This window comes from Coptis chinensis, chromosome 8 (assembly GCF_015680905.1).
Source record: "Coptis chinensis isolate HL-2020 chromosome 8, ASM1568090v1, whole genome shotgun sequence".
In the NCBI taxonomy this organism is placed as follows: Eukaryota; Viridiplantae; Streptophyta; class Magnoliopsida; order Ranunculales; family Ranunculaceae; genus Coptis; species Coptis chinensis.
Window position 1 is genome coordinate 10,129,501 of NC_141463.1, and position 12,021 is coordinate 10,141,521.

General features: G+C 35.0%; 1 protein-coding gene and 1 long non-coding RNA gene across 9 annotated transcripts; both read left to right on the forward strand.

Moving 5' to 3' along the window:
• Positions 1-589: 589 nt before the first annotated feature.
• LOC147479855 (uncharacterized) lies at positions 590-5,999 on the forward strand. 8 transcript variants are annotated; one of them, XR_015205593.1, is made up of 7 exons: positions 590-1,004; positions 1,283-1,627; positions 2,016-2,198; positions 2,462-2,797; positions 2,894-3,124; positions 3,454-5,609; positions 5,702-5,999. XR_015205593.1 is itself a non-coding variant. In XM_086579876.1 (6 exons), the coding sequence occupies exons 4-6, from the start codon at positions 2,731-2,733 to the stop codon at positions 3,477-3,479; spliced, it is 324 nt and encodes a 107-aa protein (XP_086436002.1). In that variant the 5' UTR covers positions 603-1,004; positions 1,283-1,627; positions 2,016-2,198; positions 2,455-2,730; the 3' UTR covers positions 3,480-5,999. The 8 variants fall into 8 exon arrangements, 1 of the variants encoding a protein (XP_086436002.1); XR_015205592.1 differs by having other exon boundaries at positions 3,454-3,549; positions 4,579-5,999; XR_015205595.1 differs by having other exon boundaries at positions 2,894-3,010; positions 3,454-3,549; positions 4,579-5,999.
• Positions 6,000-7,648: 1,649 nt separating this feature from the next.
• LOC147479856 (uncharacterized) lies at positions 7,649-10,235 on the forward strand. Its single transcript, XR_015205598.1, has 5 exons — positions 7,649-8,212; positions 8,580-8,643; positions 8,744-8,846; positions 9,278-9,409; positions 9,917-10,235. It is a non-coding gene; the product is annotated as an uncharacterized LOC147479856 (long non-coding RNA).
• The last annotated feature ends 1,786 nt before the right edge of the window (positions 10,236-12,021 follow it).

The window sequence follows — 12,021 nt, forward strand, 5'->3', positions numbered from 1 at the left end:
TTTCATGTTGTCAATTTGTCATACACCCGGCCACTTCATCAAATGGCTTGGTCTTTCCAGTCAACCACTAATCATATCCCAAATGAGTGATACTCTTGTCTTCTTTATACTGCAACAAGTAAAAATAACACATTAAGTTTTAGAGTAAAAACAGGTTATGGAATGGCCTACATAGAGTAAAACAAAGAAATCTCGTTTCTCATATACCTAAACCCTAACCCTAGGTTTAGAAAGTATAAAATAAAACAAAAAGGGGTGGTAACTTTGCATACCGTGGCTTGAACAAAGATAGGTGAGGTGTAGCTAGTAACAGATGATAAGTTCAGTAGGGCTGCTGCATTTCAGGATATTGCAGACCCATATCAAACTTGTACACAAATGCCCATATACACCAAGCGAACAAAGAATGGGCATGTGTGTAGCGGATACTACTCATCAATCATCAATTGGTCTAATTATGGTTAAAGCACATTTGAGAAGAAAGAAAATGTAAGCTACATAAGCCAAAAACTCGAATAGACAAAAAAAAAAAAGGAGTAATCAAGGTCTCACAAGTGGTAATAAATAAGGAAAAATAATTGTGCAGTGGACAAGTGACATATTATTTCTAGGTAGACTGCCAATGCAACAAAATACTTAAAATTTAATAAAATGACATAATATGAAGAACTTATCTCTCTAGCTTCCTTTTTCAATTTTAGTTTTTGTTTTCTCCCAAGCTCACGGTACGTTACCTGAGTTTCACAAGAAAATTATCCGCTCAACATATAATGAAAAACAACTCCATGTTATAGGGATCATATTAAACAAATCAAAAGGTGAACAAAAAATTTTAGAAGCACCCACAACGTGTATTCTGTTACATACGCATTATGTAGCAAAACTTATTAGCTAAAATACCTACAATACACTTTGCAATCTGCTACATATTGAGTTTTTCCATCCTGCTGCGGGCTACTTCTTCACTCTCCTTTTGGGTGCAGGCGTGATGCTCGAATTAACAGGTTGGTGAGGTTTACTTTGTCTTTGCTATTTCAAGCGTTGGTTGATGTATTAATTACTTTGAGAAATTTTGGTTTGCTCATGTATATCAAACAAACTGATTTACTGATTGAATTTCGGATATTCAACAAAGCTCTGTGCATGGTTGAATTTGTGTGATCGTTTCTTATAGGTTTTTTGTTTGTTAAGTTTGATTTGTTAAAAATAAATGGTTAGTTTAATTTCATTCACTGTGTGAAGTTGTATTAATGAATGAATGATATTATTATGATTAAAACAGGTCAAGAAAATCGATTCGTTCGATTACAAATACATTCCAGAGATACCATTTGCATTATACCACCAAATCAATTACAAGTTGTTTGCAGTCTGAAATTGTCAGTGCTCTTCAAGTGGGGGATCGAGACCGAGCTTTCAACTTTCTTACGGCATTCACCTGCAGTAATCAACTTTTAAAACCTGATGACTTTATTCATATACTTAATTACTGTGCAACATAACCTCTCCCGATACTTGGTTTTTTATGGAGACTTGGAAAATTATGGAAGAGAAAGAGATAGAAATGGACACAAGATGCTACAGGTCCATTATCCAAGCACTCACCAAAGGCGGTTACCTCGAGGAGGTAAGCTTCCTATAAACTTTTATGTTCTTCACGAGTGCTTATCATAATGGTTCAAAAGATACTTAATTTAAGACAGTATAATAATTATCCAAGTAGTGTATGTTTGTCTAAAAAGTTTCTTGTAGTCCGTTTCTCCTAGACTTTTATTTTATTTTATTTTTGAACATTGGAGGATATCTTTGTGCTTCATTTGCCTCTCTTAAGCATATAAGTCTACTTCAGTACTTCTATTTCGGTGTCATTTTGTCAAATGAGATGCATGGGAGAGCATTACAAATAAAACTTGTGAGCAGTCTCATCTTGTGAGTTTTGTTATTCACTTATTGGTCTGGATAAATTGCAACTGATCTATATCAACTACCGTAATACTGTTTATCCATGTTTTCAGGCACTAAATTGGCTGTCTTTTCTTGGGAGTATCCCTCACAGCGCTCCGGACCTATCCATGTACAACATTTTCTTGAATGGATGTGCCCAGATGGGAAGCATGGTTCATGCCAATTCTTGTTTGGATCTAATGGAAAACCGATTGGTGGGAAAATCTAAAAGCACGTACCTGGCACTTCTCAAGGTTTGTAACAGTATGTAGAGCAGTGAGTCCTGTGATAGTGTAGCATGACATTGAAAGCCAAATATCCCGAATTTGGTGTTTTTTTTGTTTGTGTTACTTTATCATATTTTTTGTTACGTTTTGCTTTTCATTTTTGTTGTTTTTGTTTGTTTGATTTTTTTTTTGTAATTTGTGTTTTGTTAATTATTTATTTCTCCAATATCTGCTCTTTGGTTTTCAGTCTTTCTGGGTTGATGTTTATAAGTCTCTTTTGCAGCTTGCAGTTTTGCAGGAAAGCCTCTCTGCAGTTCAGGAAATATGGAAGTAGTATGCCAAGTACTACTGCCCCAATATTAGGTCTCTTCAGGAATTCATTAGGTCGTTTGCAAGATTGGGAGACCTCGTAACTGCACTTAAAGCTTTGCAACCTGCAGTGGTTCTGGTTTTTCAAGGAAATGCCTCTATTGAGAGACCTGTCAAAGGAAGTTTCCAATCTTCAAGATTGGATATTCCTATACCTCCAACTATCGATTTTGCCTTTAAGGGATCTAGCATGGAGGAGAACGAACTCTCTCTGCATCCTTCACCTGTTTTGGGTGCTATGACAAGAGCAGTAGAAGGTGATTTTAGAGAACACCACGTGGATTTATTTAGAAATATAGATAAAGCGCTTTATGGCTTTGTCAAATATCCTAATAGGATCTCTGTTGCATCAGGCACGGGCTGTAGAAGTTCGGCGTTGTTTACTATCACTAATAAGGAACAAAAGCTTCGTGACCTTCGCGACCTTCGCAGAGAACTTGCGCATGGAACCTCCGACATACTAAACAATGGTATTGATGTGATGCATGCTATGAAAATTTTGAGATTATCTTTCAATGATGTGATCCAGGCATACGCACAAGCTAGAAACTGTAAGCTGGTTGAGCAGCTGTTCCTGGAGGCAGGTACATGCTCTTTAACATGTTTGCCATTTTTTATTTTATTGTCATCTACATTCTAGGCATTATATTTACTCCTACATGTGCAGTTGGGATTAGACCATCAATGCTTTACTGCCAATCTGTTTCCATGTGCCAGTAAACATATTCTTCTTCAACTCTATTAGCACCTCCATCCACAATTTATAGATCCCGCATTGACACTTTAAATTTCTTATGCAGTTTCCCATGCAGTGGTTGATGTTAAATTAGGATTACCACTTGCAGTGCCTTTTCTATGGTTTACATGACTTTACATCTTATGGTTCATTAAATTGAGGTTCCAATTTATGCAGATGCGAAAACTCGGTTTGGAACCTGATAGCCACACTTTCAACGGTTTAATCCGAGCCGTTGTCAATAAGAGAGGGGTTAGAGAGGGCCTAAAATTGGTAAGTTGTGTTATTGTTTCTTTTAGACAATTAAATACTGTTTCTTTTAGACAATTAAATACTTAAAGTTTTTTTTCATGTGTTTATATTTTTTCACCAGCCTAATTCAGGCTAATGAATATGTAATTTTTTCTGTTTTAGCATTCTATTGCAGTAACCAGTTTTGTGTTTGGTTAAGCTGAACATTGAATTGTTCAGCTTATGGTTTTGGTTAATATTTGAGGAGTACGCATGTTGTTTTACATACTTAATATACGAGGAGTAAGCATATCATTTTACTTGATATCTATTTTGATATATATACAATGGTAACAACATTATTATAGCTTATGGTTTTAGTTAATATTTGAGGAGTACACATGTTGTTTTATGTACTTAATATACGAGGAGTAAGCATATAATTTTACTTGATATCTATTTTGATATATATATAGTGGTAACAACATTATTATGTATTCATTTGTTTATGTTCTTCCGTCCGAGTTTTAAATAGCAATTTTGATATATATATATTGGTAGCAACTAATTTGTTGTACAATTTTGCTTCAACATTATAGGTGCACCAAACACTACACCATAACAGGCTATTTGCAACACGCACTTTTTTTTATTTGTAACACTTTTTTAGCGTTGGTAAGTTGCCTACGCTATATAAGCGTTGCGAATGTTGATAAGTATTGATTTAATTCGGAGGAATTTCAAGAATTAATTGCTAACGCTTTCAAATTAGAGTAAACCGTAAGTTAAGTGTTAGAAACTTGAAATTTTGGGCAAAAGAGGGAAACAAAATAAAATCGCGCTCATTATTTCGTCGAAACATAAAACATAACCTCTCTCTCCTCTCCTTTCACTGCCGCTACCCTCTCCTCTCTCTTCCACTCCCTCTCACTGCCGCTACGGCTCAATAAAAACTAGGGGTAAGTCGTTTTTTTTTTTATTTCTCTGAATTAATTATTTTTCATCTCTCTCAATTAATTGTTTTTCGTTTTCACTGTTTTGTTGGGTTGATACAACTTCGATTTGGATCAGCACCTAACTACTAATCACTTTTCCTCAATCTCTGTCATCTTTATCAGGTAACCCATCTTTTTTACTCCCTATTGTTAGATAAAAGTTAGTATTTTTAAGTTGATTGGGTTTTGTTTTCATGTGGTAAATAATGTTATCTATAGGCGACACGAGAAAGATATCATCCCAAATGTAAGATAGCGAATGGGGATCTAATTATGGTATACGAATGTCACGATACAATTAAAGCAATTAAAGTAAGTGATGGTTCAGAGTTACAAAACAAGTTCAGGGTATTTAAACATGGTATTTGGATAGGAAATCATATGGGTCCAAAGTGTTAAGTAACAAAGGTGGATTTATTTACTTATTAGCTCCAACACACGAGTTGTGGACATTGGTTTTAAGTCATAGGACACCGATTTTGTACATTCTTTCGATATTAGTTTTGTGGTTTCCTTCTTGAAATTGTTCTGGTTGTGTAGTTCTTGAACTGGATTTGGTAGTGGTTCACTTACTACTTCTTTGGCTAGAGTTTGTTTCCCGACCGGGTCATGTTTATACTTTTGATTTTCATGAACAAAGAGCTGCATCGGCTAGGTAAGGTGTCAATATGTTTATTATGTATTGTATTGAAAACTGTTAGCCATATAGAATGGTTGATATTATGCATTCTATTAAAGCTTTAGGTTGATATTTACAGTTAGACTTGTGGATTGAATTTCTGGAACTGGGAATGTAATTGGGAATTAACCATTTTATCTTCTAAATGAAAATGACGAAAATGTGCATTTTTTTTTAGTTTCGGTTAAAATGTTAGCTATTACGGAACTATTGTATTGTTATGTTATACACTTAGAATGACAAAAGATGTTTTTGAAATTCCGTAAAATTTATTTCTACGTGAACGTCTTTGCGATTCTTGGTATTCAAGATCTGTACAAGACTTTGAATTACCCTTCACAGCTAATAGGGTGGAAATCAAATGGAGGTGATACTTGTGAGGAGCCATGGAAAGGAATATCGTGTTTTGGGTCTTCTATTATATACATGTAATTTATAAGCCCTCTCTGTGTTTTCGAGTGTGCCTTTCATCTCTTTTTGCCGATAATTTGAACTTATACCTCATCTCTTCCGAAACCAGTCAGCTTAGTGGACTTGACATTGGTGGATACCTTGGTGGGTAACTTGGCAATCTATTAAGTTTAAAGCAGCTGTAGGTGTCTTCACCAGAATCTTTCAAAATTAACTTTGAGTGGATCCTAAGTTGTACAGATAACTTTAAGTAGCTTGCATTACGAGTTGCAACTGCTTTAAACTAATAACTTTGAGCTTACAAGATTCAGGAAGCAACTTGTTCAGCTGACTTGCATTACGAGTTGGCTTGCTCATGTGTCTTCAGTCTGCTTACAAGTAAAATACATTTGTTGATCTTCTATCTCTTATTGCACGTAATGCCTTCAGCAGTAGAGCCTTCCAAATATATCAAGATGTATTTGCAATCATGTGTTGAACTCTAGAGACTTGAAGTTCCAAACTTATTTATCTTTAGTAGTTTCTTTTTTGCAGTAATGTAAAGGATAAACCGATCCAAGTAGCACACTCAATTGATCATTCTAAACTTCTTGGTAAAATAATATTAGTCATTAATTTTTTGTAAAACATTTTTTACTTGAACTTAGCAACAATCTTCTTTTGTTTTTCATATCGATTGACGTCTTATTTTTTTCTTGTTTGTCTGTTTTCGCGGCGGTGATATGATAAGCACCCAAAACCGTAATATTAAACCCCGAGAGACATAACATTTTGGTCGATTATGTGTTTTTAATAATCATGTAATAATTGTATTTTTCATACTTTTGCAGGTTTCGAGCTTAACACCAATATAATGATAAAACACGATCGGAAATGCGGGAATCTTTGGAATATTTGAAGTTTCCCACTCAACCCCCAAGTGAAGCCCAACAAAGCCCCGACTAGAGCGAAGTTTAAAAAGAACAAAACCGGTGCATAACGGGTCCAGCATATAAAAAGCATCAAACTTCCGGTTCCATCCGATAAATCTAGATGCCGCGTTGGCTAGTGAAGTTCTGCCATAGCGACCGGGAGAGCGAACTTCTACGCAAAAACGTAAAGTTGTAAAACGCCAAAATCAGCCACCACTTGGACACACTAATGGACGACCCACTTCTGCGGGCCCAAAAGGCATGACGAAGTCGAGCATAGAGGCGGTGGCAAGTGATGGTTTTAAATTGGTGCCACCTCATAATATGGAAGACACGCACCAATTCAAAAGCGGATGGTTTGAAATGAAATTGGCTAAAAGGCGAAACCTTAATAAGGTAAAAGACAAAACAAATAGGTAAAAACAAAACTTCAATTCTCAAAGTTTTGAACGACTCAATTAGCAAACAAACAAAAGCCAATTAATTCTTCTCCGGCCCATCCAACCTATATATAACGAAGGGGGACTTATATATATTCTTCTCCAAAGATTTTCATGTTGTAGCTTGGTTTAGCGGATAGTTAGTTTTATTTCAAAGACTTACATTCTCTGTCATTTTTATTCAAGCTAGGTTTAAAAATTGTAAGTCATTTTACCCTTAATAATGATCATTTCTTTTCTAGTTTAATTCCCCGTCCGTATATATTTACTTAATGTATACAACAAATTTTATTATTCCTTCAATGACCATGAAGCTAATTCCCCAGGAGGGTTATCTTTGCTTCGTGTGAGAATCGGATTGACTATTTAATATTCTAGGATCACTACTTAGGAATTAGGCATAAATTAGACATCCGGTTCCAAAATGGCCGGAGACTATACAAATTTGAGTCTCGATGCTCGAAACGGTCTCGCGTCGCGCGACTAAAATGTCTCACCATGGCGACTCTATGTGGTATTAGACGACTCTCCAATTTGTCCGGTGATGTGGTGGAAGCAAGGAGCTGAAATGATATTTCGAGATGAAATATTAGTTCAACTCCTTATGCTAAAGTGATGATGCTTTCGAGAGATGTGGGCATCTTGCCAGGGATCGATACTTCGGCGTCGTCTCCAGAACACGAGGCAATTAGAGATGTAGTGATGTGTAATATAAACTGTTGAAAAATGATTCTTGCATGAGTATGATTAACTCTCTCCCTGTTTCTCTATCTTTGTTTACCTACATCAAAATCACCGTAGTAATTTACATTAAGTGCATTATCGTTAATTTAATTAAACTAACTAAAAAACCTAAAATCCTACTCACCAAAAGTTGTAATTCCAGTTGTGAACCTTTTCCGAGCCCTAAGGTTTGGACGATCCCTTACTCGACCTATCCTACCAAACCCACGTGAGTAAGGTAACTTGACTAAAACGTACGACTAATATGGACTTTGGACTTTGGACTTTGGTCTTCGGACTTCGGACTGTGAACCTCGGACTTAAGGAAATAAGTGTAAAAACCAATAAACGTACAAAAAAAATGTTTTTATCATGATACCATATACTTCAAGGTTAGTTATTCGTCAAAACTCAAACAAAGAAGTGGTAGAGTATAAAGAATATTCATCTCAAGTAAAGCGGAGGTGAATGCTACAGTTTAGCCCTCTATCTACCGATTCTCTACTTTGCGATGAAAACACCCAATTTGAGTTTGAAAAATCAAAGGTTTGTATATTCCACCATTATTATGAGGACAGTTTTCTTGTCGTGTAATGATTGTCATGTATATGAGTATGTATTTATAAAATACTTATAATGCAGTTTGTGCAACATATGCAGTTCTCTTATATGCGCCTATAATGGTTGTGGATAGTTGACTTGGCATATTCATGTGTACAAATTTTCAATTTTTTTGTTTAGGGTTCTTTTGAATGTCATTCTGGGGGGCGGGGGGTTGAATTGCCATTACTCGATATATCAGTCGGTACTTTGTAATGATTGCTTGTTGTTAGTAGCCCCAAAAGAGTACCATTCTCTGTGATGGAACATCTTCACTTACTATTTTCATATGTATCCGGTTTTACTTATGTAGGACAAAGAGGACTACATGGAAGAGGTTTCACCTGAAAATACACAGTGGGACTCGGGATGTTATGGTTTGTTTTTTCTCCTAAATCTTCTCCATTATAGTGCAAGAAATGCAGGGATGATGTAAACACTTGCTAAGCTTTGTCCTAATTATTTGGTCTATATTAGGAGATAGGTCTTCTTCTAGTAATGGTGGGTTGGATCAGTCCTCTGAGGAATGGCTTTCCAATTGCTTTAGTGATGGTGGGATGCAACACAGCTCGGATGATATGTATGCTTCTTTTCATTTGACTTTCATATTAGACCTTGGAAATTTAGTTACATTGCTTTATTTACTAATGCTTGTGAATCTATTAATCACTGAATTTATGCTGGTTTGTTACGTTCCCATTTGGAAAAAAACTCACATTGACAACATTGATATCCTATTTAAAAGTCCAAGGGGGTGATTATAGTTAAATGTTTGTTTACTTTTTGTATTTTCTTGTAGTAGTATACTAATATGTCGAGGTTATCGGTAATTTTGGTCTTTGGGTCATTCATTTAGTTATGTTTTTCAGGACTACAAGGGTAATGTCTTATAACTCTGAGGTTTTTGACTTACTATGATATGTCCAACATAGTTTTATGTTAAGGTATTTATGGATGTGGAACCACAATATCATTGTTATTAGTGACTTTTGTATTCAATTTGTTTTACAGGCAAATTCAAATGATCCGATGAGACAGCTCGAGATATTTAATTATGCAAATGGAAATGATCGCCCTCCCACTGCTATTGATCTCAACAAGTCATTATTGAAGGACTTAATATTTAATCAAAGTCCTTCTAAGGTATGCCTTTCTTTCGTTTGCTTGTACAAAGTCGTGGACTTGTGGTGGCTCAAAGCCCAAAATGTTCATAAGATTTTCTTTTCAATATATAAAATTTAGGCCTTGCTGCTTAACAAACTTTAAATGGGTTCTTTTGGCTGTTCTTTGTTGTCTATATTTAGCCATAGTCAGTATACCAATCATTTGCCATTGTGACCAAATAGTGTGTATGTGCTGTAGTAGTTTGGTGGTGCAGCCTATTCCCAATTTACACACAATAGTGAACAGTCATGTAAGAATCAATTTTGGGATATGAATGGGTTGGAACTCTTTATTTGCCATGTAATAGTAAATGTAGGGCTCCTAGGTTAAGAATCATTTTAGATATGATAATCTAGAAGATGCAAATCTCTGGTTAGGGGCTAAAACATACATTTTATTCTTATAAGCACTTTGTGTGAATGGAAATACATTATAAGCAGATTCCAATTATTTTTATTTTCTCTCTTTTGGTATTTTTTTTTCCAGTTGACAAAAACAAATACATACATCAGATGGGAATAGAAGTGGATTTCAGTTCTTTGGGGTATCATTGGAGAATAGGAAGTGCTTGATTGGGTGGGGTACCATTATGGGATTCAAGGGTAGTCTGTACTGATGGGCAATTCTTTTTGAAGAAATAAATGGGAGAACCTTTGGAGGGTTTGATAATTGGTTCAGAGGTTTTATTATTTGCTAAATATGGCGTTTTAATTTGCCTGTCTGAATTTGCATATCTATTCTTAACATGTGGTTATTTAATTTTTCATTTTTATGGGTATTCAGTGACACAAAATTGTGGATGCCATTCATTTTTTGTTGGTTTAGCTGGGCTCGCTACAAAATATAAGAAATTATTATTTTTTATTAGCAACCAATCAGCAACGGTTTATAACCGTTACAAACAACTTAAATTAATTTTTTTAAAAAATTAACTAACAATTTTGCAACGGTTAAGAACCGTTGGTAATATTTTTAACTAATTACTAACACTTAAAAAGCGTTACAAATCATTATTGTAACGGTTAAAAAGCAATGGAAATTTCTGTTTGCAACGCTTATTAACCGTTGCAAAATTTTCCAACACTTTACCCACGCCATATTTGCAACGCTTAAAAAGCGTTGCGAAAATTATTAGCAACGCTTTTTTGCCGTTGCAAATAGCCTGTTATGGTGTAGTGAAAGGCACAATCTCTTATATAATTTTGTGAACTGAAAATATTTCTTATATGCCACACTTTGAAATGAATGCGAAGTTTCGATCATTTCTCTAAAGTATACTTTTTGCCTTCTTAACTCAGTGGTAGAGCGTGTGGTTTTAACCACATGTCGTGGGTTCAATCCCCACAGATGATGCAATTTTCATGAGTTTGTACTGATCACAAAAGATAATATAAAATGGTACCTAGCTCTATGTACTACTTGAGTGCCTTTTCTAACCATTCAAACGAAACCGGTAATTGCTTTTTTTGTTAGCATATGGGTTACCTAGATGCAAACAAATCTTCTTTCTATGATGGGATTTATGGATTTATACATCTTTTTTCCTTTTATGGTTGCACCTAATAGGCTTTATGCCGTATGCATCAACTATAACAAGGCTATGCTTGCACTACTATATTTCTTCATTATGTGTGAGATATATCTGTCAGAAATTTAAGGGCTGGAAATCGATTGATGAAGTTCAGTACAAACTCATTGATATTTTTTTACGAGTATTGTCATGTTGAGCTAGAACTTCCCCTAGCACTGTTTCAGTGGTAGGAACATAAAGGAGTAGAGGCCTTCCTGGACAAGTGTTGATAGGACAGGTGCATTCATGACTCATTAGGTACATCTTCAATTTTCTTCAATCGTTTGATTTTTCTTACTTACATGCCTAAAGAAAAATCCTTGATTTTATTAAGCATTTGTGTAATTGTGTATGGATTGCTATTAAATTCAAGCATATGCATATGTTTTTGTTCGAAAAATCAACTTATATACAAACTTTTCAATGCGGCCCAAGACTTTTAAATAATTAACGTAGTGTAATTCTGTTTTACGAAATAGATTATGGGTTGAAATATTGTATTTATTATTATTATTTTTTGTTTTTTAGTGATCCCAATCACAGTCAAATGTATTTAACCATTAACACAGTCCAATTCTATAGAAATGGTTTCTACTGATTCTCTTCTATTTTTCATTATGTGCACGTATTGGTGAGGTTGAATACATTAATTAAATTACAGACTAAAGAAAATACAATAGTTATTTTGGTGACAATCCCTTTACAGTATGGTGTTAGCCTTACCCCTCCGTCTGCCATTCGTTTTGTATATAGTATTGGCTGCATCAATTTAGATCGTTTTATGTATAGTTAGTAACATACTTAAACAATACAATTTACAAAAAAAAAAGAATTATCAGCGGATTTTTTCTCGGGCAACTTTCTTCTCCTTAGGACTGGGAGTCTATTACACTTGGAGAGAAGGCAGTGGAACTGTATATGGGATCCACAGTCGTAGCTTTGCTTTGTCGTGAATACAATTGATTGAGGTGTGTCTATCCTTTTTCTTTTACTGCCTTTAAGACGCGGGATTTAGTTTGAT

What these genes read in the sequence shown, in the direction of transcription:
- LOC147479855 (XM_086579876.1), top strand. Translation starts at nt 2,731, where the DNA reads ATGGAGGAGAACGAACTCTCTCTGCATCCTTCACCTGTTTTGGGTGCT. An exon ending in TATGACAAGAGCAGTAGAAG is followed by an intron (nt 2,798 to 2,893) that starts GTGATTTTAGAG and finishes CTGTTGCATCAG; the next exon opens with GCACGGGCTGTAGAAGTTCG. An exon ending in GCAGCTGTTCCTGGAGGCAG is followed by an intron (nt 3,125 to 3,453) that starts GTACATGCTCTT and finishes CAATTTATGCAG; the next exon opens with ATGCGAAAACTCGGTTTGGA.